General features: G+C 53.7%; 1 protein-coding gene across 1 annotated transcript in view; it reads left to right on the top strand.

The window, feature by feature from the left end:
• Positions 1–6,213: 6,213 nt before the first annotated feature.
• ATL1 (atlastin GTPase 1) overlaps positions 6,214–27,179 on the top strand; it is a 28,174-nt gene continuing 7,208 nt past the window's right edge. The window contains exons 1-9 of the mRNA XM_027907395.1: positions 6,214–6,324; positions 17,661–17,908; positions 18,782–18,916; positions 19,688–19,792; positions 19,965–20,015; positions 21,562–21,618; positions 24,567–24,659; positions 25,685–25,823; positions 27,102–27,172. Coding sequence (XP_027763196.1) covers positions 6,291–6,324; positions 17,661–17,908; positions 18,782–18,916; positions 19,688–19,792; positions 19,965–20,015; positions 21,562–21,618; positions 24,567–24,659; positions 25,685–25,823; positions 27,102–27,172 — 933 coding nt within the window. The 5' untranslated portion in view covers positions 6,214–6,290. The remainder of the gene's footprint in view (positions 6,325–17,660; positions 17,909–18,781; positions 18,917–19,687; positions 19,793–19,964; positions 20,016–21,561; positions 21,619–24,566; positions 24,660–25,684; positions 25,824–27,101; positions 27,173–27,179) is intronic.

Genomic DNA, 27,179 nt, shown 5'->3' with positions numbered 1-27,179 from the left:
GCAAATGGCCCCAAGGTGCACCAAGGGAGGTTTAGGTTTGATATTAGGGAAAATTCCCTCGTGGAAAGGGTGGTCAGACATTGGAACAGGCTGTGTTGGAATCACCATTCCTGAAGGGATCCAAAAACCACGTGGATGTGGCACCTGGGGACACGGGCTAGCGGTGGCCTTGGCAGTGCTGGGTTAAGGGTTGGACTCGATCTTAGAGGGCTTTTCCCACCGTAACGATTTAATGAATGATTGTAACGAGTTGTGCAAGGCTCACAGTGCGAGGACATGGCCGGGCACGGCACGCGCTGCCAGGCGTGTTCTCCCGAACAAACCCCCATTCCTGCTCCGCGTTTTCCGCCCCGGACCACGTCGCTTTTCTGGTCGCTTTTCTGGTCGCTTTTCTGGCCAAGCGTGTTTCGGAATGTGCTTTTATGCACAGCATCTTTCTGTCTGAATGGGTCCCCAGCCTTAAAAGGAATGTTAAGTGGTTTTACATAAGGCATTACGTAGGATTAGAGAATGTGAGCTGTTTGTATTGTAGTCTTAGGAGGAAGAACAGCCAAGGTTATTTTAACGAGACACTGACCGAGATTCATCTGCTAACGGGAGGTGCACGAATTTCTAACTGAGCAGTGTAATGAAGGCGGTTTCAGAAGCAGCAAAACGTGGATGCACGTTCATTGGCAAAAGAGAAGTGCTGAGGTATGAAACAGCAGCACGAGGGAAAGATACTTCAGCCCTAGTTTTTGTAAATGTCTTTTTTATTCCAATGGGGACAGTTGGGGTGGCAGCTGCTGCGGGCACGTGATGACAAGGACCAAAATGCCCGGAAAAATCTAAAGGGCAGAAAGAGGGAGAGGTCTTGGCAAGATGGGTGGAGGGAACACCCAGCCAAGGGAATAGCTCTGAGCAGGAGAAGGAGGCCTGTTCGATGCTTCTTGGGAACTCACTTGGGAAAGTCCGACACAGACTGAGGATCTCTCCTGTGGTTGTGCTGAGATGCCCTGGGAAGAGAGAAGCCTTTCCAGGCTGTCAGGAGCTTTGTGTCCCTTGCAGGAACAGGAGAATGAAGTGAGGCCCAGCAGGGATTTGTTTTTCACGGAAGGAAGAGGAGCACTGTGGCTATACATTATTTTTGTGTCACCCTGTTTACGTCGATGTATCTCAGGAGACTTTTGCAGCTGATTGTGCTGTTTGCATTCAAAGGAAGGAAACCAGCTGGATGCCCTTCCCTCCCACGTGCGCATGCAGGAGGGCAGAGGTGAAGCCCAGCAGCTCCACCAACAGCAACAGCTCAGCGACGAGGACGCAGGAAAACGTGGCCACTCCACTAAAAACAGCATCAACAAGGGGCGTTCAGAGCACTGCCTGGAAACCAGGCTGCTCCCCGCCTTTCCAGGTGCACAGACCTGGCTGGAACACGTTGCAAATATCTTGCTGAATCATCCAGGCAGGTGGATTGGGCTGGCCCTGCCAAGGGGAGCTGGAAGCCTCTTCCTGGCCGAGGTGCATCTTCCAAGGGGAAATCCTAGAAGCAAACTTGGCACGCGCGGGGTTTGGCTTGGACTCACTGAAGCCACGTTGCAAAAAAAAGAAAAGAGGCTGGTGAGGAAGGATGTTTTCAATGTAATGTCCATCTGCCCCTCGGTGCAGGAAAGAACAAATGCAAAACAGCGTCGGAAATAGATGGGAAGTTGGGCTTAGGAGAGATCTCACTGACCTCTGAAATGAAAATCGGGAGTTGGAAGGGAGAGGATCATCCAGTCCAACCCCTGGCCTTGCACAGACACTCCAACAATCCCACCCTGTCCCTCAGAGCGTTGTCCAAACCCTCCTGGAGCTCTGGCAGCCTTGGGGCCGTGCCCACTGCCCTGGGGAGCCTGTTCATTGCCAACCACCCTCTGGGGGAAGAACCTTTTCCTAATAAAGATAAACAAGAGGACCATAGATGGTGCAAAGGCAGCTCCTGAGGTAAAACCAGGCCTGTGGGCTTGGCTTGCTTGAAGCTTTGTGCTGATGGCTCCAAATCTCCATGGGTTTTGTTTTTAATTCTTAAGGAGCTCCTTCAGTTTCCAGAGCATCTTCCAGGAGGCAGGACCTTCACAGTGACTGATTAAGCAAGTCATTTAATTAACTGCTGGAATCCTGTCTCCTCCACAGTGAAATACCTCTGTTGCAGCCCTAGTGTGCAATGCTGTTTACAGAAGCAGCCAGGATAATTCCTGTGGCTGCAGAGCCCCTGTAAATGTAGGTGGCCATAGCACAACTCAGGGTGAGAAATGGGAACAGCAGGAATAGCAGGATTTCCTAAGCAACAAAGATCTGCTTCACTTAAAATACTTCAGTAAGAAAAGAAAAAAAAACCAACCACAACAGAAAGACGTTAGGGAGGCTTTAGCTCCAGGAGTGGGGAAAAAAACTGGTGTTTCCTAGGAATTGTGGCCTCTTAACCCAAAAATAAGGGTGCAGAAATGAAACCAGCAGTGACAAACGTGTGATTCCTCTCTGCTGGGGAGACATCCCCTTGCAGCGCTCCCAACACGGATTCCTTGGACTCTCCCGTGCAGTTAAGAAGAAGCAGGGAAGGAGCGAAGGCGGAAGCGATCACAGAAACTGCGGGGAGGAAGCGAACGATTCCAGGATCCCTGGATAACCATGGATCTGCCACCTCTCAGGGGGGGGCTCAACCAACGCCTTGGCGAGGAAAACCCGCGTGGGTGGCACCGTTTCCCTCAGCAGCAAGTCCGTGGTGGCACCTGAGCAAGAGCAGAGCCCTTGGCAGCGCCGTCCCTTCGGCGCCTCTTACGTAAGCGTTGCACAACGAGGGGTTTGAAAAGCAACTCTGAAGAGCCGCCTGGGTAAGTGGGACAGTCAAATCAAGGTAAATTATGAAACAGCTCCTGCCGCTTGTTACACATGAGGGACTTCATTCCAGGTTTTCTCCTCGTTCTGGGGCCTTCCCGGTGCTGTATCTCCCCGTCGCACCGATCGGGAACCGCCGGCTCCGCTCCGTCTCTCTGTGGTGTTTTCCCCTTCTTGCCTTTTTTTAGCATCATTTTTCCTCAAGAATCCTTCCATTCCGTGCCCATTCAGCGCATCTGCTGCGGAATCAGCTCTTTGTGAGCCGGCAGCGCGGGCAGCAAGAACGGAAAGATGCTTCCTGGGAAGGAAGGGCTGTTTGAAAAACTGGGAAAATAAAGGGAGGATGAATCGGTGGAGCAGAGGGATGGATGAAAATGAACAAATGCTGAGTTCACCCCGGGGAAACAAATTCATCTGCAACCCCCCCCCCCAACTTGGGATCATAGGAAATAATGCAGGAAAAGGCCTTGGGAGTTCATGGAGACAATCCCTCCGGAACAGCATGGGATCAAACCTCTCCGCTCCTCTTTGGTTTGGGCACCACGTGCCATAATGGCAAGAGAAAAGGAGAAAATGCCAGTAAATGGGGCAGTGCAAGCTCGACCTTAGCAGCAATTCTCAAAGGGAATGAGGAAAACAGGACCTGAGCCCATCTCAGTTTAATTAGACTTCCAAATTAACAGATTTCCATCCTCCTTTTTTTAACCCCTCTCCGTTTCCCAGCTGCTTTTCTTCTCATCTCCCATTTCAACCCATCTGAACTCCTCTGAGTGTCCAGCAGAAGAAATATCCCCTCAGAACACCAATCTCTTCTCTGCTACATTGAAGCAGCAACGGGCCTGTGCAATTTTCGGGATTATCTGTAAAAATCCTAAGGGAGCTTCTGCAGAGCTGAGCTCCTCATGGTCCCAGTGCCCAGCAGGATCCCTGCCACGTGAGCCAGCACTTCAGCGAGCCAAAATGAGCCAAAATTACATGTTTCATCCTGATGCTGTAAACAAAGGGAAGAAGCCAATGGGGGAGGCAGTCACAGAGTATTGGAGAAGGCACTTAGGAATTAGGTATCAGCATATCAATGGGAGCACAACAACACTTGGCTTTGGCAGGGATCAGCTGCCCGGAACAGCAAATTGGTTCCTTTTTCGATGTTTTTCCCCCTGTCAAAGATGAAGAGTGGATCCTGCCGGCTCCTGGGATTCCAGCAAAGCTGGATGGCCACCGGCTTTCCCCGACCGCTGCAGGCCAGAGTCCAGAAATGAGAAGCATTCCCCCAAAATCTGCTCTTGCAGATGCAGTCTTGGGGCTCAGTGCCCTCTGGTGACCACCAGGTTTCCAGTTTCATGGGTTGTTCCCTGAGCACTGTGCTGTGCATCTGCCAAAGAGCAGCGCTGGGATGTGGCTCCAGAGGCAGATTGACTCCAGCAGCCTGTTGGAATCGCAAGTGTGGGCAAACACTGGGCGAGGATGAGCGCGTTCACTCCCACGTGGTCCACATGGGGAGGGTGGGAATGGGCAAACTCCCTGTGGCTGGCATTGCCCAGAAAGCCAAACACATCCTGGGCTCATCCCCGGCGGTATGGGCAGCAGGGAGAGGGAGGGGATTATTCCCCTCCACCCTGCTGTTGTGAGAGAATCCGTCTGGAGTTCTGTGTCCAGCTCTGGGGCTCCCAACATAATGAGGATGTGGAGGTGTTGGAGCGAGTCCTGAGGAGGCCACAGAAATGCTCTGAGGGTGGAGCCCCTCTGCTCTGGAGCCAGGCTGGGAGAGCTGGGGGGATCACCTGGAGAAGAGAAGGTTCCAGGGAGACCTGAGAGCCACTTCCAGGGCCTAAAGGGGCTCCAGGAGAGCTGGAGAGGGACTGGGGACAAGGGATGGAGGGACAGGACACAGGGAATGGCTTCCCACTGCCAGAGCACTAGGTTAGATGGGATACTGGGAAGGAATTGTCTGTGAGGGTGGGCAGGCCCTGGCACAGGTTGCCCAGAGAAGCTGTGGCTGCCCCTGGATCCCTGGAAGTGTCCAAGGCCAGGTTGGATGGGATTTGGAGCAGCCTGGGCTAGTGGAAGGTGTCCCTGCCCATGGCAGGGGGTGGGAATTAGATGGGCTTTAAGATCCATTCCAACCCAGGCCATTCTGTGATTCCATGTTATCAAGCACAGCTAAATCTTCCCCAGAAGTGCCCACCCCACCAGGTCTTCAAGCTGCATCATTTGTGCCATATCTGCACGTGCACAGTGTGTATCATCTCCTGCTGCCCGTGGATTCTGCAGGCACAGGTGGAATTGGGGAGCAGGAGCTGGCTCACCCCCCCCCCCCAGGGCAGGATCCCTCTGGTGAATTCTCTGCTCCCGTGTTCCTGTGTGCTCCCTGTGTGCTCTGGGAAGGGCACATTGTGTGTCTGAGCTCTGTGTGTGTGGGAACTGTGGGGCTCTGCTTTGGGAGTGACCCCACCTGTGTCCCCCAGCCATTCCCCCTGTGGGTGGGTGCCCATGGGGGTTCCCAGTACTCCAGATAAGCTGGGTGCCCCAGTGCAGATTCCTCCAGGGTCGGGGTGCCCATGGGGGTGCCCAGTGCCCCTCAAGAGTGGATGCCCCCCAGGCGTGGATGTGGGTGCCCCCCATGATCCCAGTGCCCTGGCAGGAGTGACCTGGATGTGGGACCATCCTGTCTGTGCTGGGTCCTCCATCCACGGACCCCCATGGCTGGGTGCCCAGTACCCCAGACAAGCCTGGTTCCCCAGACAGGGATGCCTCCAGCGTCTGGGTGCCCATGGGGTGTCCAGTCCCCCCCAGGTGTGGATGCCTCCAGGTGTGGAAGCTTCCCATGATCCCAGGGCCCTGGCAGGGGTGACCTGCATGTGGGTGCATCCTGTCTGTGCTGAGCCCCCAGTCCACCTCCCCCATGAGTGGGTGCCCGTGGGGGTGCCCAGTCCCTCCCCATGTGGATGCCTCACACATGGGAGCCCCCATAATCCCGGTGCCCTGCCAGGAGTGACCTGGATGTGGGACCGTCCTGTCTTGTGCTGCGTACCCCATCCATGGCCCCCTGTGACTGCATACCCTTAAGGGTGCCCAGTGCCCCCAGGGTGTGGATGCCCCCCACGATCCCAGGGCCCTGCCAGGAGTGACCTGGATTTGGGACCCTCCCCGCCCGAGCCCCCCACCCCCCCATCCATCCCCCCCGCCGCGGGTGGGTGGGTGCCCAGGGGGGTGCGGTGTGTGTATATATATATATATATATGTGTGTGTGTGTGTGTGTGCCCCCCCGAGCGCGCTGCCCGCGGCTGCCCGGGGGCCGTGCCGGGCCGTGCGGCGGGCGGGGATGGTGCGGCTCCCGCCGGCTCCCCCGCCCGCCCCGCGCCGCCGCCGCCGCCGCAGCCCCGCCAGACGCAGCGCGGCTCGGAGCGCGCACGGAGCCTCCTCCCGCAGCCGCCGCCATGGCCCGGAACCGCCGGGACAGGAGCAGCTGGGGTAGGAGGCGATGGCTCGGCGGGGGCAGCGCGGACAATGCCGGGCCTGCGGCGGCCGCGGCCCGCGCCGGGGCGGGGCTGCGGGGGCACAGCGCGGGCGGGGGGCTCGGCCGGCCCCGGGGCGCGATCCCTGTTGAGGGGGCACGCGGGGATCTGCGAGTCCCCACGGCATCCCCGCGGGGCCGGGGACACCCCGCCCGTCCCGCCCCGCCGGCGGCGCTGGGATGGGGGTGCGGGATGGGGGTGCCCCGCGTTCCGGGGCCTCGCTGGGGCGCGGGGCGGGCGGGGTGTCCCCGGCTCTCGGGCTTGTCACGGCCCCGCCCGGGGCCCGACACCCCGCGGCAGCTGGCCGGGGAGCCCTGCGGCTGCCCCGGCTCCCCTCAGCCCGCCCGGATACCCCTCGCCCTGTCCCTGGTGTCTCCTCGGTCCTGGAGGGGGGATGTCACCTCAGCCACCACCCCTCGTCACCCAGGAGCAGGAGTCCCCCTTGGTCCCAGCCCACCTCCTCCAGGAGCAGGGATCCTGCTCACCCCACCCCATCCAGGAACAGGGAATCCCGCTCCCCCCTCTCCCGCCTCATCCAAGGGGCAGGATTTCCCTCACCTCCAACCCATCTCATCCAGGGATCCCACTCACCCTCACTCCACCTCAGCCAGGGGCAGGATTCCCCTCACCCCCACCCTACCTCATCCAGGAGCAGGAATCCCACTCGCTCCCCTCCCACCTCATCCAGGGGCAGAGATCCCCCTCACCCACATCCCACCTCATCCAGGGGCAGGAATCCTGCTCACCCCACTTTCCTCAGTCAGAGCCACTGGCCTTCCCCGGCAGCTCACCCCTCCAGAGGGTTTTTTCCCATTTCTGGGAGCCGGAGGGCTTTGTTGTCGTGTCACACCTTCCAGAGAGGGGCCATTTTAAACCCGTCCCCTCACAGCCCTCCCTGAGGCCGGGGGATTTTGGGGGGCAGCCAAGCGGGGTGAGTGACGGGGGAGGAGGAAGTTCTGTGGCGTCTTCCTGCAAGGCTTGGGTTCCCTCTGGAGCCGCCTGGATCCTCCAGCGGCCGCTGCTTCCCAGTGGAGCCAGGGCTGGTCCCACAGGTGGGCTGCACCCAGCAAGGGGCTCCTCCGCCTTCACGTGTCGCTTCGCCCGCTTCCACCGACACGCTGTTTTCCTCAGGAAACCAGGTTTTATCCAGCCATTTTCCGTTATTTTGAGGCTGCTGGGGAGGAGAGCAATTTGCCATTTCCTCCGGAGCCACATTCCGGGTGAGCTCGCTCACCGGCGCTCCAGGTATCCTGGCTCCTCGGGCGGAGCGGCTGAGCCGAGCCGCGATGTTTAGATACACAAATTACATCCTAATTTGTGTAGATGAGTGTAGGATTTCCCATGGCAATGATTAGCAGTCCAGAGACGAGCTCCGGGAAGTGCTGGCATAACGGAGTGTGCGATGCGAGCCAGCGGAGCGGGGAGGGGGGGCTTTTTTTTGGGGGGGGGGGGGGGGGGGGGGGGGGGGGGGGGGGGGGGGGGGGGGGGAGAGTAAGGGGTGGAAAATTGGCGAAGCTCGTCTGATCGGTGCCGTGTTTAACTGTGACTTAACGAGGGTCGCCAGATCCTCGGGTAAACCGGAGGGAAAACTTGCCCTGGAATGAATGCGCTGCCGTTCTCAGCTTTGTCTCACGGAGCGTGTGACAGACGTGTCAGCCCTGCGTGTGTTGGGAATTGCACACACGTCCACGTGCTGCTGCTTTCCCTTCAGGTCCTGATGGCAGGAGGAGGGAATGCAAATGACGCCGGAAGGGATGTAAAGGGGGAAAACATCGTCTTGGGAAGCAAGTACAACCTCGGTCCAGCAAGACAAATTAGGCACATCCCTCAGCCTGAGTGCTGCTGAGCCCCACTCTGGGGAAATGTGATGTGTCACTGAGTTGGTGACCTCTCCCCTTAGATCCTCTGCAAGAATCTGGAAGCATCCACAGATCCAAGCTGGATCTGCGTGGGATCAGCCGCCTTCCCCACAGCTCAGAATCACACCCTACATCCCACAGACGTTTACCTCTTCCTAGAGGATTTCCCGGCGCTTTGCCGGGCCGGTTGACGTTGCAAGTAAGAAATTAAGAGGGGGCAAAAATGCCTCTCGTTTTTTACTAGGGGGGAAAAAAAACCCAAAAAAACTCCACCTTTAATGGATTTATTTATTCTATTTATACAACAAAACCTCATTGCCCTGAATGCTGTGTTTACATCCAGTGACTGCAGCATTGTCCGGTGACATCAGTCCGTGGGGTGACCATTTCACTGCTACATTTTTCAGCTGGCGAAGGAGGAGGCTTTTCCTGAAGCTGAGGAGGAAAGGAGAAAGTCCTTTGCTTTGTTCTAAAAATGGGCTTATGGGTCATTAAAAATATTAGCGCTATTTTGAAACGGATCAAACTTTGTCCCAGTTACTCAGGCCTGGAAAGAGGCAGCTGCTTGGTGTAACCCCCCCCCTTCGTTTCATGGAAAATAATTGGCTTTTTTAAAAGCTCCCAGAGCAAATTGGGGTGTTGCCCCTCCCTGGTCGAAGCTGGGTCGCTGTCACATCCCTGGGAGCTCGTGCAGGGGGGTTGTGATGCATCCAGAGCAGGATTTAGCCTTGGGCTAAAGGTCAGCATAAGGCTGTGCCTCATTTAAGGCTCTTCCTGAACTTGGTAAGTGCTGCACAGACCTCACAACTGCTGCCAGTTGAATGGTTGAGGCAGCTGAAGATGATTAAAAAAAAAAAAAAAGCACAAATGATTTCTTGCTGTGAGTGGGGGGACCCTGCTTTTCCCAAAATAAGGATTGCTAATCCAAATCCTGCTTGGCACGGTGAAGTCCAGCCAGCTCAGGGAAGGTTTGTGGAAGATTACACTGATTTTTTTTCCCTGAATTTGTTTGTGCTTGGCAGTTGCTGATGCTCAACAGCCTGCTCCCCCCAGTCCAGTGAAACCATCAGAGATCCCCTCTCCCAGTTGCTCCTTTGAACAGCACAGACTGGAACAAATTGTGGGAAATCTCATGTTTCCCATCGTGGCCTGTGTTGCAGTTGGAATGACCCACCCACCAAGAATTCAGTTGTAAAACCATAAAAGGGATTTCAGAGGTTATAGATACTTCTTGGTGGGGTTTTTCGAGCTGGAGAGGAGATTTGTGAGGGCTCCTAACGGGAGCCAGGAAAGGCCAAGGAAGTGCTTTGAGGAGATGGGGCTTGTTCCCAGCACAGGCCAGGCCCAGCTCATCCCTGCCACACACTTAGATTGCACAGCAGTGGGTTAAACTGGGAAGAAAAGGATGATTTTGGCAGGTTGTTTTTTCCCATTCTGCTTGTTATTTGATTTCTGACCTTTCGTGGTGGATTTTTGGAATCCACTTCCGGGCATTTCTTTGTGACTCTGAGCGCTGGGAACCTGACAAGTGAAAGCTGAGACGTTTCAGACAGAGGGGCCTTCACACAAAAAGCCAGAAATACTCACAGCTAAATGTCTGGCTTGTAAATGAGGGGAGAAAAAATGAAGTGCTGGGACTTGAAAGACAACGTTGCAAGATAAATATGGGACTTGAAAGACAAGACAGCGTTGCAAGATAAATATGATCATAGAGACATGGAATGGTTTGGGTTGGAAGGGGGCTCTAAATTTCGTCTCATTCCACTCCCTGCCATGGGCAGGGACACCTTCCACCAGCCCAGGTTGCTCCAAGCCCAGTCCAACCCGGCCTTGGACACTTCCAGGGATCCAGGGGCAGCCACAGCTTCTCTGGGCAACCTGTGCCAGGGCCTGCCCACCCTCCCAGCCAGGAATTACTTCCCAATATCCCAGGATACTGGGTTAGAAGTCTAACCCTGGAGTTGGTTGTGTCTTGCTGCATTTCCCCTGCTAAGCCCATGGATGAGAAGCAGCAGATGGAAATATTGTTTAGGGCCTGGGTGATCTTCAGGGAAAGAGGGATTTATTTTAACTCCAATGGATCACAGGCTGGAACCTTCTCCAGAGGGGGAAGGAGTCTGGGACGGGTGTTGTCATGCTCTGGGAGGCACAAGGTGGATCATTTCTAGAAGTCACTTCAATCCAGAGAGACCCCAATTCACTTGTTCCTGCCAGAAATGCTCCTACTTGCCATCAGCTGAAGGAGGGTGGAGTGTGACAGCAGGACAGTAGCTGAAGGGGAATTTCCCAACTGGGGTGGAGGCTCTGGAGAAGGGGCTGAACTCTGCCAAGCCCACAAAGTATGTATCGAGCGTTTAAAGCTCCCTATAGGCGTAAACGTTTTCTCCAGACTGTAATTGTAATTTTCATGCCGTATCCTAGGATTTTGTGGCGTGTTTACCAAGCTTAATTTTCAGGCAATTTTAGCGACAAAAGGGTAAAAATAATTTCATGTCAGAAACGACTAAATCCACTGCTGGTGGTGGAGATGAAGGGAGGCTGCTGCTGACGAACAGAGCAGATGAAAGGCCGTGCAGAAAACGTGTCCTGGGGGTGAAGCAGGAGTTTGGGGAGATGTATTCCTGGGAGTGTTCCAGGCCAGGTTGGATGGGTCTTAGAGCAGCCTGGTCTAGTGGAAGGTGTCCCTGCCTGTGGCAGGGGGCTGGAACGAGCTGGTCTCTGCTTTGCTTCATTCCCAAGGTTGCTGTGTGCCTGTGTCTCTGAATCCTGACTATAAGGAGAATTTCCCAGCCGTAGGAATTGCTGTTGCTTCAGAGCCAGCTGAGCACTGGAGCTTCATGTGAGCGGTAGTGGGTGTTGTCATTAAAAAGCTGCAGGTTGGACTTTGGCATCTGAGGTGTTGCAACAGGCAGGTTTGGTGGCTGCTGATCATCCAGGCTCTTGTTTCTGTCAGCATTCAGGGCGGGCAGGTCCCACACCACTCGTGCTATCAGCAGAACCGTTCATCTGCTCATTCTGCCAGAGGGAGAAGGGGCTGAGCTGGCCACGCCGGAGCAGCGGTGCTGCCAGCTGGGTGACTCAGGGCTGGCAGGAAGGAGGGGCACTCCCCGTCCTGCCACTGCTCCAAAAAAAAAAAGCAAGGGATGAGTCCCAAGCCTGGCAGCAGCAGCAGCTGCTCCGTTCAGCTCCCTGCTCCCGGAATCCTGGGGTGCAGAGAAGTGGGATGCTCGCCAGGAGAACGTGGGAGTTCAGGTTGGATCTCAGAGGGAGCCTGCCAAGTGTGGCCTGTGACAATCACAGAATCAGCTGTGCTGGGAAAGACCTCTGAGATCAACCTGTGAGTGATCACCACCTTGTCAACGAGACCATGGCACTGATGCCACATCCAGCCTTTCCTTTCCTTAAACACCTCCAGGGACAGCAACTCCAGCACCTCCCTGGGCAGCCCATTCCAATGGACCTGCCATTCTTGATTGCTGAAGGACAGGGCTCATTCTTTCCAGGACAGTTTTCTTTACCTGTTTAGCAGCGACGCCCTGCAGCTCCCTGGGTGCAGATCTTCATCACTGACCCCTCATTTCCACAGGTTCATGGCAGAGCTGGAATTACATCTACACTTCCAGTTTGGGGAGGTGCAAATGATTTCCAAATAGGGCACAAAAAGGTCTGGCTCTGCCTTCCCATTCCCTGTTGCGTTTCCCAGAGCACCAGCCCCAGGTCCTGACAGAGGGACATGTGTCACTTCAGGGGGGCTATGATTAGTGGATGCTACTGATGGGCAGCACCTGGTGCTTCTCCTGCTTGGATCTGGGATCCTCTGAATCCGTGGGGCTGAGAAAATCCCAGCAGAGGTGTGAACAGGGTGGAGGGAGGGTTGTGTGTCCATCAGTGACCTGAATGCAGGAGTTGCATGGAGAGAGACTATTTACAATGACCTGGAGTGCCAGGTCAAGGGGGAATGGCTTCCCCCTGAGAGAGGGCAGGGTTAGGTGGAATATTGGGGAAAAAATTCTCCCCTGTGAGGGTGGGCAGGCCCTGGCACAGGTTGCCCAGAGAAGCTGTGGCTGCCCCTGGATCCCTGGAAGTGTCCAAGGCCAGGTTGGACCAACCTGGGCTGGTGGAAAGTGTCCCTGCCCACGGCAGGGGGTGAAACAAGGTGAGTTTTAAGATCTCTTCCAACCCAAACCATCCCAGAATTCCATGATCTAGAAAAGGGTGGTGACTGTGTGTGTGTGTGAGGAAAACCAGCTTGGGAGCCTTTGTGTCCTGCTGGCCTGGAACGCTCGGGGAGCACGGCGAGGGCAGGACTGCAGAGCACCAGGGGGGTGTGAGAGAGGGCTTTGCCCGGCCCTGGCTCCAAGACAGTCTCCCAGGAGCACCTCAGTCTAGACACCTTCTGGCAGCCCCGTGCTGAGGGAATTTGCCAACTCATAGCCAGGCCAGGCTGGGTGGCTCGGGATGCGGCTCTGCCCTGTGTGCAGGATCCACACAGGTTATTGCTTAACAACATCCCCCCTGCCCTGGCAGTGTGTGTGCACTGCTTCCATGCTTTATTTCCTATTTTTTTCCCCTCCTTAGCTGGATCAGAAGCAGAGCTCTGCTCCATCCAGCCTGTCTGGGAGAGGAGGGGAGGATTCCTGGTGCATGCTCAGAGCGCTGCAGCCTCGCCCGGCCTCCCCCGAGCCCTGCTGATCATCACTGCCTGTCATGTGGCACATGGATCCAGCGTGCACAACTCCCGTCCCAGCAGCAGCCACGCCGGGTGTGAGCAGTGCCAGGGGGACAGCAGCCTGGAGAGGGATGTGTGGCGGTGCCAGAGCCCTTGTGGAGGGCAGATAAGCTTCCTGGAAGCTGAGGCTCTCTGGAGAGGGATGGGGGCTGACTGCAAGCTCTGTTCAGGGCTTGGCTCGTGGTGTGGCTGGTGGCACTGGGATATGTGAGTGGTGTAAATGGCAGCTGCAGCAAGGACCCACAGGGATATCACTGCTGATCAGAGTAATCCCTGGAGAGTTCTGATAAGCAGCCTGGCACAGTCGATACAGGGATACTCTATTCCAGGGAAATAACAGCAAGTTAAAGATTCCCATCAAACCTTTATTTTCTCCCCTTGGTCTATTGTGTTTTTCAGTGCAGTAGCTTGGTTTGAATACCCACAGAACACAGCACTGGGGTGACATCTGTGTGTCTGTGTGGGTGACATCTGAGCTGGGGTCGTTCAGCCTGGAGAAGAGAAGGCTCCAGGGAGACCTCGCTGTGGCCTTCTAGAACTGAGAGGTGGCTTACTGAGGAGAGGGAGAGCGACTTCTGACATGGGCAGGTGGTGACAGGACAAGGGGGAATGGATTTGAACTAAAAGAGGAGAGATTAGTTTGGATATTAGGAAGAAATTCTCCCCTGGGAGGGTGGGCAGGCCCTGGCACAGGTTGCCCAGAGAAGCTGTGGCTGCCCCTGGATCCCTGGAAGTGTCCAAGGCCAGGTTGGACGGGGCTTGGAGCAACCTGAGCTGGTGGAAGGTGTCCCTGCCCATGGCAGGGGACGGAATGAGATGAGCTTTAAGGTCCCTTCCAACCCAAACCACTCTGGGATTCCATGATTTCAGCAGGGGGATCAGAGCCCAGGCTGCAGGCCCTGCTTTCCACAGGCAGTGCCGAGGTGATCCTGGGATCCAAGGAAGCACGAGAGCAGGGCTGGTAAATTGGCTCTCTCAGGCTCTGATCTGACAGGCTGTGTTTGCTCAGATGATGGGACACGGCTGCCTTTCATCCTCTGGAATGAAATGTATTTACTGTGCAGGCTCCTTTCAGGACAAGGCTGGTTTATTGGTGGCTCTCTGGGAAGCAGTCAGCACTTCTGTGACCTGTTCTTCCATAGCTGAGGAAGAACAGGCTTCAGCAAGCCCTCACCAGAGGCTGCATAATTAGTGGCGTGGAATTTACCTCATTTATTGCTCTGGAGGAGCTGAAATACATTAGACGTGTCTGTCAGTCTGCACACAGGCACAGTGTGAAACACTCTGCTCTAATTTAATTCATTTTAGCCAAAAGTAAGTCCTGGACCAGTTGGAGAATGTTAATGTTGTTTTTTTTTCAGTGCTGTCTGACAGTGCAAATGCAAAGGCAAATCTCTGCTCTCCTTCCCCTTTTCCTCTTGGAATGGCCATATGGAAAAGAGGGAGCGTGGCTTCCTCCCCCCCCCACCCCCCCTTCCCGCTTGGGAGTCACGGGAATGAGCTGTTATGAAATGGGGAAAAGGAACTGGATCCTGACAATTCCTGAATGAGCAGCTGGAGGAGTGACGTAATTGCAAGGGGCCGGGAGAAAGGAGGAGTCATCCCCGAAAATGAGGGAAAACAAAACTGTGTTTAGGAAAGCTGAGCCCTCCTTCCTTTTCCTTCTTGGCACTGCCAGGTACAACTTCCTTCGAAGCAACCAAACTCCTTCCTGGCCAGAAAAGAGCAGTTTAAAGACTTGATTTCCAGTCACGTGCAGCCATCTTATGAAATAACCCCTGGCTCTGCAGTGGGGCAGAAAATCTAATAAGCAGGACGTGGAAGTGTCATCACATGGAAATAAATACGGAAATAAATATGAAAAGGATAAAGTTCTGTCTGCCAGTGGCACACGTGAAAGAAGCAGAGTCAACAGGGATGAAAATAGCTCAGAGACCTGCTTACTATGGTCTCTCTCTCTCTCTCCTGATGACCTCAGTGAAGTGGGAAGTCAATATATCCTGCTCAGAATATATTTTTGCCCCTGTGTTGTGCAAACTGCCTGGTTTTCCTGCTGTTCAGGTGATGGAAGCAAGGACACCGTGGCTGCTTTGGACTGTTACCTGTGTATGGAGACATTTTCCCAAAACCTGCCAACATCTCCTGGAAAAAAAATTGTTCTCCTTCAGACTGTGATGTTTTGAAAGGACAGAACGGTCTCTGCTCCTCTGCACTGGTGGTTGCTCTTTCCCAGCAGCTGAACTGGAGGGAGGGGGAAAACCTGGGAGGTCCCATCCAGGCACCAGGAGGTGGAATGTGGCACCAGCTGTCCCTCTGGAAGCAGGAGGGCAGGGACTCTGCTCAGTCCTCTGTGCTGCTGCATCTCTGTCAGACAGGGGAGGGTGGGATTTGCTGTCAGGTGATTGTTGGGAGCGGCAACAAGTGCTTAGAAAATATGTGAAACATCTCTAGGGTGTGACCTCCTCCTGTCTGTCTTGCTCCTTGTTAAAAAAAACACAACTTTTCTTTCACCTTTAAGAGTTTTAAATCATGGAATCATGGAATGACAGAATGGTTTGGGTTGGAAGGGACATTAAAGCTCATCTCATTCCACCCCCTGCCATGGGCAGGGACACCTTCCACTAGCCCAGGTTGCTCCAAGCCCCGTCCAGCCTGGCCTTGGACACTTCCAGGGATCCAGGGGCAGCCACAGCTTCTCTGGGCAACCTGTGCCAGGGCCTGCCCACCCTCCCAGCCAGGAATTCCTCCCTAATATCCCACCTAACCCTGCCCTCTGGCAGTAGGAAGTAATTTCTGATTGTCCTGTCCCTCCATGCCTTGTCCCCAGTCCCTCTCCAGCTCTCCTGGAGCCCCTTTAGGCCCTGCAAGGGGCTCTCAGGTCTCCCTGGATCCTTCTCTTCTCCAGGTGAACCCCCCCAGCTCTCCCAGCCTGGCTCCAGAGCCAGGGAAATAGGATTCCAGCCAAAATCCTGGTCCCACTTGCCCTCTGTGTGGGATTTCTCTGCTCTGGGGAGGTGGCACAGCTGTCTCACCCCAATGCTTTACTTAGAGTCAGGAATATTTCAGTTTAATTTGATTTACACATTTTTTCCTGCCTCTACCGTGAGTCACATCCTATCCAAGGCTCTCTCCCCTGTCCTTTCAGTGGAACTGCACAAAGAAAATAAAACTCGGGCTTGGTCAGCTGAGCAGGGCATTGGGAAACACCAGGAGAGAGAAGGGATTTCCTGTCCTTTACATCCCTTGCAGTGTGGCAGTGCTTCAGCAGAGCCCCAGAAGCCTGTGGCCCCTTGGCACCTGGCCATGCTTACCTGTTGGGAATTCCTGGATGCTGGAAGGGCTGTTTGCTGAGAGACCTCCATTTTCAAGCCATTTGGCAACGTGTGCCTGAATCCTTGGATTTGAAATGGGAAAGTGTTTTTTTTTTTTTCATCCTGGAGGCCCCTGACCAGTGACACAGGGCAAGGCCTGCTGTTTGCAGGGATTTTAGTGCTGCAGGCTGGTGGAGAATCCCTCTTTTTATTGCAGTTGGGACTTTTGTTGGGCTAAAAAAACCTCCAAGCACTGGGAAGAAAAGATCTTTGTCTTCGAACTGTGAGCAAAGAAAGCTCGTAGTGTATGTCCAAGAGCCCCCAGAAATCCCCTGGCAACCAGGCTGCATGATCCCAACACTTCCTTGAGGGATCTTAGGAAATCAGAAGCCCCAACAAAAGAGCTGCTGTTATTTGAAATATGAAGTTTGTGCCGGAGGCTCCTTTACAGAGAGGCAGGGAACGGGCAAATCCCGTTCCTCTTGGAATTTATAACTTCACGTGCACACACACACACACACACAGCCCTTCTGCTTTGGAAGGGCTGAAAGCTGGGTCCCTGAGGGCTCAGGGGCTGACACAGGGGCTGAGGGGGTTTATCTTGAGGCAGAACTTTGGAAAGTTCCAGCCCGAGCCAGCGAAGCGGGAAATTTGTGTCGGAATGCGGGGGAACTTTCCGTCACACGCTCCTTTCCCTGCTGGCAAGGAGCTCTCACGAGGCTGGAGGTGAGCTGACCGGCATGATTAATCACCCTCAGCACCTCTTTCCTGGGCTGGAATGTTTGGAGAGGCGAGGAAAGGAAAATTACTGGAGCTGGCCTGCTCCTTGCAAAGCCCGGGGCTGAAGTGTCCGGGGATGGCAGGTCCTAAAGTGCATCCAGTTCCTGTGAGATCCCCCTCTAAGGCTGGATAATCCCTGCAGGCACAGCCTGGGCAGCAGCTCCACTGGGAACTGGGCCATTTCCGAGTGGGAAAGCGAGCAGGGCCTGTGCTTTGTGCAGGGTTCCCACTTGGGAGCGGAGAAGTGGCTTTTATCGGGATGGGTTTGCGTCTTCACGGCCTGGTGCCTGCTGGGAGCGTCTCAGGGGATGCTGCTGATGGCAGGAACACTGGATTGCACTTGGAGCATCAGTGCAGGCTGCACATGGAGCAGGGACAGCGCCCATTTTTGAATGCAGGGAACAACAGGGTGATCTGTTCTCCGTGTCAGCTCTCCTAGGACAAAAAGGTAACGGGTGTGTTTTGTCAAGGGAGGTTCCAGCAGGGAGCTCTCTGCCTGCAGGGACCCCCTGGCAAGGAGGATGATGCCCTTTTGGGATGGATATTTGGGCTCTCTCACCCTGCCCAGCCCAGGAGAAGGAACCAACAGCTCTTGTTCTCCCTGTGCCCACAGGCAGCTTTGCAGACAAGACCTACGAGTGGAGCTCTGAGGAGGAGGAATCCGTGAGGAAGGCAGGGCCGGTGCAGGTGCTCATTGTCAAGGATGACCACTCCTTTGAGCTGGATGAGGCCGCCCTGAACCGCATCCTGCTCTCCGAGGCCGTCAGGGACAAGGAGGTCGTGGCCGTGTCCGTGGCCGGAGCTTTCCGGAAAGGGAAGTCGTTCCTGATGGATTTCATGCTGCGTTACATGTACAACAAGGTGAGGCTGCAGCTCTTCCCAGCCTTCTGGTGCTGCTCCCCTGTGGTGCTCAGGGAAGAGCTGGACAGGATTTGGTGCTCCAGGAACGCTCAAAGCCTCTCCTTGGCCTGGGCTTTACAGAATGAAACAGAGCAGATCCTTCCACAGCCCTGGGCACCCATAGGTCTCCTGTGGAATCTTCACTTTGGAGTGGGGATGTTCACACCTGCTGCCCTGAATCATGGAATCAAGTTTGGACAAGCTCCCTGAGATTGAGTCCACCCCTTCTGGCAGCGCTGCCAAGGCCACCACTAACTCATGTCCCCAAGTGCCACACCCACACAGCTTTTGGACACTTCCAGGGATGCTGACTCCACCACTGTGCAGGACAATCTGTTCCAATGCCTGGTCACCCTTTCCATGAAGAAATTTTCCCTAATATCCATTGTAAACCTTCCTTGGTGTAACTTGAGGCCATTCCCTCTCCTCCTGTCCCTGTTCCCTGGGAGCAGAGCCCGACCCCCCCGGCTCCCCCCTCCTGTCAGGGATTGCAGAGCCAGAAGGTCCCCCCTGAGCCTCCTTTTCTCCAGGCTGAGCCCCCCCAGCTCCCTCAGCCCCTCCTGCTGCTCCAGCCCCTTCCCAGCTCCATTCCCTTCCCTGCACACCCTCCAGCCCCTCAATGTCTCTTGTCATGAGAGGCTCAAGACTGAACCAAGGATTTGAGTTGAGGCCTCCCCAATGAAAGGAAGGAAAAAACTCCCTCACTTGAAATTTAACTTCCTAATCTTTCCATAAGGAAATCTCTCCAACACTGTTCCTCTCCAGCACAGGGGACAAGTGTGAAACCAAAGTGAGACAAGAACTCACAGGAGCTGCTTCTGTTCCTCCCTGCAGGATGCTGTGGACTGGCTTGGAGATTACAACGAGCCCCTGACCGGTTTCTCCTGGAGAGGAGGGTCCGAGCGGGAGACCACCGGCATTCAGATATGGAGCGAGGTTTTCCTGGTGGACAAGCCCGACGGGACAAAGGTGTGTGTGTGCCTCCTGGTGGTGCTCAGCTCGTTCTTCCAGCTTTTGAGGCTCTTCTGCCTTGTCTTAGGGTGGCTGTGAAAGCTTAGGGAAGTTTTTCAGTGCTTTGTCCCTGATTTAGCATGGATGGGTTTAATGCAGTGAGGTGATGATGATGCCCAGGTGTCCCTGCTGTGTCCTCTCACTCTGTGCATCCCAGAGTTTATATATGTACTATTCCCACTCACCTTGGATCTGAGCTCCTTGCAAACCACTCCCCTTTCCTGGAGCAGCAGCTGTAAAATGGAGTTTCTCCAGTCAGGGTGGTCAAATACAATGCAAAGTGGGATTCTGGAGGCGTCCTGCAAATTCCACTTGCAGGAATATTTTGTATTTGCCTGCTCTTTAACGCAGAGCCCGGCATGAAGCGACACTGAGTCGTTCAGGGTGTGATTTTTGGAGTGGCTGAAGGAGTTCTGGGTTAAGGAGGGGCAAGAAGTGTTTGGTTTCTATGACACAAAGCTGCTGCAGACTCAGGAATAGGCTCCTCTGCACTGACAGCGAGTGTTTGAGGAGCAAATTAGCATTGATAGCCTGCTGGAGTCACCCTGCTGTCAGGGCGTGGCTGGGGCTGCTCTTTCCCCTTCCCCTCCACCAGCAATAACCCCAAGCAAAGGCAGTGAGATCAGATTCAGCTGACATTCCCCTCACACACACACACCCCCTTTGGCAGGTGAGGGTGGATTTCCCTGGATCCCAGGGGGTGCTGACGTGGAGCTCTGTGCCCCGCAGGTCGCGGTGCTGCTGATGGACACGCAGGGGACCTTTGACAGCCAGTCCACCCTGAGGGACTCTGCCACCGTGTTTGCCCTCAGCACGATGATCAGCTCCATCCAGGTGGGGAACCTCTGGGTTGGGGGGGGTATGGGATTCGCTCCCCAGGAACCCTGGTGCTCCCAGGGCCTCTCTTGGACCACACCAGTCCCTGCCTGGGACTTTGCCTGTGGTGTTGAAGGACAGGCTGTTCTGAGTGATCTGAAGTTGTTTTTTTTTTTTAATTTAAATGCAGGTTTATAACTTGTCCCAGAATGTGCAGGAGGATGATCTGCAGCACTTACAGGTAAGAGAAGAGAAGCTTCAGGGTGACCTAACTGTGGCCTTGCAGGACCTGAAGGGAGCTGCAAGAAAGATGGGAGAGAGACGATTTACAAGGGCCTGCGGTGACAGGAAAAGAGGGAATGGCTTCAAACTGACAGAGGGCAAGATTAGATTAGATATTGGGAAGGAATTCCTGGCTGTGGGAGTGGGGAAGCCCTGGCACAGGTTGCCCAGAGAAGCTGTGGTTGCCTCTGGATCCAGGTTGGACAGGGCTTGGAGCCACGTGGGATAGTGGAAGTGTCCCTGCCCATGGCAGGGGTTTGGAAACAGATGATCTTTAAGTTTCCTTCCAATCCAAACCATTCTGGGATTCTGTTCCGTGATTGTAAATTAGAAGCCTGGATGTTGCCATCTGGTACTGGCTCAGTACAGTTGACCCCCCTCTCCCCCCCAAGGGTAATTCCAGCCCTGATTGTTGGAGAAAAGCAGCTAATGGGATTTTTGTGGCACAGGTGTCCTGCCCATTTCCTGGAATTACCTCCTGCTTTCCCTTCTGTTTAGGTGATTGATTGATTGATTGATTAGTTAGGTAGATTTTTTCAGGAGCTTAAGGAAAAGGAAAGAAAAGCAAAAGTCCAGCAGAAAAAAAAATCAGCATTTGAAGACTTCTGAATTATTTCAGCCTGTAAATATTAACTAACAATAACACCTTTTCCACACTGGATTTATCCAGTGCAACTCTGATCTTCCAGTTTGGATTTTAAGCCGTTATTGCTTAGCAAGTTGACCCACTTTGAGGCATCTGTGAAATACATTACTGTGCCTTCAGTTTGCAATTAAGAGTCCAGAAAAACTGGAGAGTCTTCAAATCCTGCTTGTAGGCTGATTTTGGAGCCTTTGCACAGCGGGAGTTTGCAGGGAAAGTACTTATTCCTGACTTCATTTCCGCTCGTTCCTGGAGTGTTCGGAGGGAGCAGGGCTCCAGCAGTTCCCTTGGAGCACGTGAAGGTTCTGGTTGGTGTGAGAGCAGCAGCAAGCAGCTGATTAGAGCCATTTTTTGCCCAGATTTGGCGGCCAAACCCTGCAGGCTGAGACCTTGCACGTGGGGGCTCGGCACGGTGATTGTCCCTAACGGCTCGGGGAGGGGAAGCCCAGAGCCAGTTTGTGTTCCAGCTCTGCACATGGAGCTGTTAGTCCCGGATCATAAAGGTCCCTTACTCCTTCACAGAATCATAAAATTCCCTGAGCTGGATGGAATCCACAAGGATCGTTGATCCCTGCTCAGGACACCCCAACAATCCCACCCTGTCCCTCAGAGCATTGAAAAGGCATTCCTGCAGCTCTGGCAGCCTTGGGGCTGTGCCCGCTGCCCTGGGGAGCCTGTTCAGTGCCAACCACCCTCTGGAGGGAGAACCTTGTCCTAAAATCCAACCTGAGCCTGCCCTGGCACAGCCCCAGCTGTTCCCTCCAGTCCTATCCCTGCTCCCAGAGCAGAGCTCGGTGCTGTTCCCGGCTATCCCCCAGCCCGGCCGGGCAGTGACCGTCCCGTTCTTTCCTTCTTCTTCCAGCTTTTCACCGAGTACGGCCGGCTGGCCATGGAGGAGACATTCCAGAAGCCTTTCCAGGTGAGTCCCGGCCAGCTCTCTTGTCCCTGAGCCCTTTGGCTTCACCACGAGGTGTCACTGCAGGACGGGAGGAGCTGGGATTGCCCGGGGATGGGCTCAGCTGCTCCAAGGAAAGGGCTTTTGTGCTTCACTGCCCCCAGAGAGGCTTCCAAACACTTCCAACATCCCTGCCGGAACCCTTGCCTTCCCAAGAGCTCTGCCCTGTCCTGCCAGGCTCGGAGAGCAGTTGGTTTTGCCTCAGGTTTGTCACACTCTGCACAGCCTTTTTCCAGGGAATCCCTGCTCCTGGCAAAAGGAAAGGATGAGGATTAGCAGAGCTGTGGGAAGGCTCAGTTTAAGGGAGGGGGTTTCAGTTTCAAATCAGGGACATCTGTTCACCCTGCTGCTTCCCAACCTGTGGAAAGCTGCTGTTCAAAAAAAAAAAAAAAAAATGGAGAGCTTTGGGGGCATCCACAGTAGGTGAGGGGATAGTTGGATGGGGGTTTGTGAACTTCCCAAAGTGGAAAATAGCAGGGAACAAAACATTCAGGGTGATTGGGAAGGGTTTACGGCTATTTTACATTTGCTTTCCAACATAAAAAGAGAATTGTTGTCCTGGAAGGACAGCAGGTTTATAGAGGGGTTTATAGGCTGTCTGTGGTCAGGAAGTGGAATTAAAAGGTTAAAAATTCCGACAAATGGAGATCTTGGGGGAATTTTAAGGGCCTACTGGATGCTGGCATGGGCAGGTGACTGATAATGGCTGTGAAAATTACCAGTAAAAATACAGGACTTGTGGTAGCAAGAGCTTGGAGAAAGTTGTAACCTGGTACAGCAAAAAGCCAGATGTTAAATAAATATCCCTGCTCCTTATTCAAAAACTGGGGGGATAATGCAGCCAAATATTCCAGTGAGAGTGAGATACTTCCTACTCCATCAGTAAAAAGGAGGCTGAAAGGGAAAACTTAAATATGCTTAAACCATTAGGGCTGGATAACAGGCTCTGATTTGACCAAAGACTTTAATTGCTGCCAAGTCACACAGTTTGTGGATGGTGAGTCTTGTCAAACAATCCCATTATCAGTTTTTAAAAGACACGAGCTTGGTTGATAAAGGTAACTCTCACCAGGATGTGTCTCCTCCTCTAAGCCTTATCTCCCCAAGATGCTGATTAAAAGCAAATGAAGTCAGCATTGTCTGCTTTAGCCCATTGTTAATGGATTAAAAACTCATTAACTGATAGATGCCAGAGCAGGCTGAACTAATTTCAATGGGGAATCATCATCCTTCAGAAGTGTTTCCTCAGGGTCCCCCCGGGGGTTCTCTCTGATTCAGTGTCATCTTCAGGAATGATCTGGGGCGGGAAATATCAAACAGCTGCTTGTGGAGGTGACAGAATCTGCTGGAAGGATTGGTGGGGATGTGGCCAGGTGAGCACTGGAGATCTCCCAGTGTGGGCTCCTTCCTCCAAAACATGTTTTTAAAGACAGATGAGGTTTTCTTATTAGAAAGCAGGAAAAATGAGGGTGGGCAGGCCCTGGCACAGGTTGTCCAGAGAAGCTGTGGCTGCCCCTGGATCCCTGGAAGTGTCCAAGGCCAGGCTGGAGCACCCTGGGCTGGTGGAAGGTGTCCCTGCCCACGGCAGGAGGTGGCACTGGATGAACTTTTAGATCCCTTTCAACCCAAACCACTTCGTGATTCCATGATTCTCCAAGGATGGTGGTAAAAAACCCTGCAGTTGCACTGATCCTGCTGGAAGGGAGGTGAGACTTGGCAGCGGAAAACCAACATTTTCCTTCAGCTCCCTCCTCTCCTCCTCACACCGAGGAGCCCTCACCGGGCACCAGCCCTGCCCGAAGTGCCCTCACAGAGTGCTGCCTGTCACTCTGCTTGGCAAACCCAGCCCATCTGCAACAACTTTACTTGAGGGAGGGGAAAAAAAAAAAAAAAATCATTCTCAACTCAAGGAGTGCACGAAGAGTTTGTGGAAAAGTCCTAAACACGGACACATCTCCTAAACATCTCCTGGGCTTCGAAAGAACAGCCTGTCCCCAGCCAGCTCACTGGGTGCAGTGCTTAGAAACTCACTGTTCCCTCTCCTTTTTATTTTTATTTTAACCTTTTTGGATGTTTTATGGAAGAGAAATAAAGAGCAGAAATATTTTCCCTCCCTCCACTGGATTTTTGTTCCAAACGTTTTTAGACAAATTTTAGGGAAATTCCAGTGGAATGGACTCCACTTGCTGACCTGCTTATCCATGTGCCCTGCCAGACCCTCCTGGACTTCCCCCTCCAAGCCCTTTATTTCTTACATGGGTTGTTTGGTCCCTTGAACAGATGAGACACTGGAGACCTGATTTCCTCTGAAAATATTTCATTTAGAGGCTCCAAGTTGACCGTTCTGGTATTTATTTATTTCTTGCCCAGGAACTTCGAATGCCTCGATGAAGATTACAAAAGCCAGCAATTTCTTATTCACCCTCGTTCCTCTGCATCTGCTTCTCATTAAAAGTCTGGCTGGAAGGCTGCCCAGTGAAAAAAGCTGGAAATAAAAAATAAAAAAAAGAGCCTGCAGAATTCCCATAGGATGGGACTAAATGTGGCTGGAATTAGGGAGCTCGCTGCCTTTTGTCCTGGTTACCAACAACCCCTTCCCTCGCTGGGCAGCGTCAATGACTGATGATGCTCTCCCAGCTGGGGAGTCCAACTGGTGCTGCAACAGTTTGGGGTGTGCTCTGCACCCTTCCTCTTGTCTGCACGGTCTCAGTGCCGTGATGGGGTGGCAGGAAAGGCAGGAGACGCTGCTGGAGCTGGGAAAAGACTCGGGATGAGGGTTTGTTGTGGCGTAAGATGGGGGTGAAGGTGCTGGTGGGGTTTAGCCACCAGCGTGGACTCCAAGCAGCAGCTCACTGTGACTCGGTGGGTGCTGAATGACACTGACCCCACTGTTCTCTGGCTCTCTTTTCCAGTCCCTTATATTCCTGGTTCGTGACTGGAGCTTCCCCTATGAATTTTCCTATGGATCTGATGGCGGTGCAAGATTTTTGGAGAAGCGGCTGAAGGTATGTTCTGTCTGCTCCGGGTTCCAGGCCAGGTTGGGCGGGGCTCGGAGCAACCTGGGATAGTGGGAAATGTCCCTGCCCATGGCAGGGGGTTGGAAATGGATGGTCTTTAAAATCCCTTCTAACTCAAACCATTCCATGATTCTGGAATCTGCCATCACTGGGTGTCAGGAGTGAACTGCAGTGCTGGTGATGGTCCTGCTTAGCCAGTGCCTCAAAATCACAGCAGAGGCATTTTGGGAGGATAAATTTCCTTGCTGTGTTCAGTGGCTCCCTGGAACTCTCTTTCTGGGAAAGGCAGTGGATTCCCAAGAGACCGGGAATGATGTTTCAGTAATAGGTAGTTTTACACAAAAAATGGTGGGCAAGGGCTCCAGTGGGATTAATCAGGAACTGAATGGGTGATTTGGGAGTGGGGAGACCTAATTAAAGGCAAGACAAGAAAGGCCCTGGTGGGAAATCCCAGATGTTTTTGTATTCCAGTCATACACAAGCATTTTCCAAAGGATAATAACATGCCCCAGGCCATGTGGGCAGAGATGCACCAGTTCTCTGGGAGACCCTTGTCTTTGTCCTTGTGCAGCAAATCCCTAAGGAATGTCCTTCTGTGTTGCTTTTCCCTGCTCTAAGCAGCCACAGTGGGGAGCATCCCATGCTGCTGGCCCAGCATTATCCCAGCATTCCCAGCAGAAGGAAAATCCCTCTCCCCAGGCTGGGGGAAGCGAAGGGGCAGCACCCATCTCTTTGTGGTGACCAAAGGCCTGAGGGAGCAGCTGGAATTGTGTCAGGGCAGGGTCAGGTTGGATCTCAGGAATAGGTTCTTCCCCCAGAGTGTGGTTGGGCCCTGGAACAGCCTCCCCAGGGAAAGGGTCATGACTTCAAACCTGCCAGAGCTCAAGGAATGCTTGGACAACGCTCTGAGTGACAGGGTGGGATCGTTGGGGTGTCCTGGCAGGGGTTGGACTCCCTGATCCTTGTGTGTCTCTTCCAGCTCGGGATATTCTGTGATTTCTTGTTTCTTGCAGGTCTCGGGAAATCAGCATGAGGAGCTGCAGAACGTCAGGAAGCACATCCATTCCTGCTTCACCAAAATCTCCTGCTTCCTCTTACCTCACCCCGGCCTCAAAGTCGCCACCAACCCCAACTTCGACGGGAAGCTGAAAGGTACGAAGGCAAAGCTCTGGTTTTTAAGCTGATACATCTTAGATGCCCTTGGCAGAGTGTCCTGCTTATTCCTGAAACCTCTTTAAGTATTTTCCGTGAAAAAACTCCTGGGAGAGGAGTTGGATCCTCCTCCCAGTTATGTACACACACCCAGCTGCTTCTTCCCAGTCCAGCAAGACAAACATGGGAGGCAAAAAAAAAGGTGTGGGAGGCTGAAAAGATCTGAGAGCTGCTTGGCAATACCCACTGTCAGGACACTGATAGGCAAACTGGGAAGGGCAGGGATGAGACTGGAAGTTTATGGACCTGCAGTTAATTCCTGTGCCTCACCAGGCTGCAGCCTGGTGCTCGGGAGGGTGGAAGACCGGTTCCACGAGACCTTGAAAAGCTTTCCAGGGAATATTTCATCCTCCTGACTTATCTGATCAGTGGTTTCCCTCCAGGGCACACTTAAGTTCAACAGGTTAAAAAAAAAAAAAAAAAAAGCAGGAAGGAAAAAAAAGAGCCCGTGGTGAGAATTCTCCACCCCGAGAGGAGCCACGTGCCGTGGGTGTTTCGAGGTGTTTGTTGTGAGCTGGGGCTGGTTCCAGGCTGCTGCAATCTCAGCAATGAAGTGGCCCATTAGCCACTTCAGATAAACCAGCAGAGAGCTGCAGATGATGGTTCTTCCCTGCTTTTGTCTGGCCGGTGCTCAGAGTTGTTCTCCGGGAAAACTCCGGTGCCCAGCAGAGGGAGGGGCAGCGAAGGCAGCAGGAGGGAGATGTGCTGCTGGAAACCGAGCTGATCTCCGGAGCTCCCCCTTAATTTCAGCTGCTGAGCGGGACTGAACAAGTGGTTTGTGCAGACAGGGCTTGTCAGCAGCCCCTTGACACGGTTCTCTTATCCCCTCAGAGCCATGCTCAGCTTTTTGAGCTCTGCTGGAGGGAACGTGGGAGATCTTCCCTGCTCCCCTGAATTTCCAAATGTCTGGCTGTTGCACTGTTTTTTCTGTCTTCCGCCCCATGTATTTTAATTCAAATGGCAGCACCAGCAATCCCACCAGTGCCTGAGAGCTTTGTCCAGATGCACCTTGAGCTCTGTCAGGCTTGGGGACGTAACCATTCCCTGGGAAGCTGTTCCAGTGCCCAACCACCCTCTGGGGAAAGAACCTTTCTAGCTGAAGGTGTCCCTGCCCATGGCAGGGGGTTGGAATGAGATTGCCTTTAAGGTCCCTTCCAACCTAAACCGCCCTGTGATTCTCTGATGCCATTTTTGGGGATCTTTTTTTTTTTTCCCCAGAAATAGACGACGAGTTCATCAAGAACTTGAAGATTTTGATTCCTTGGCTTCTTAGTCCCGAGAGCCTGGATGTGAAGG

Source organism: Empidonax traillii, unplaced genomic scaffold (genome assembly GCF_003031625.1).
Source record: "Empidonax traillii isolate 1590-97213 ecotype Southwest subspecies unplaced genomic scaffold, ASM303162v1 scaffold1449:size159823, whole genome shotgun sequence".
Taxonomy (NCBI): Eukaryota; Metazoa; Chordata; class Aves; order Passeriformes; family Tyrannidae; genus Empidonax; species Empidonax traillii.
The sequence above is the reverse complement of the archived record's forward strand: the minus strand, read 5'-3'. Positions and strand labels throughout refer to the sequence as shown.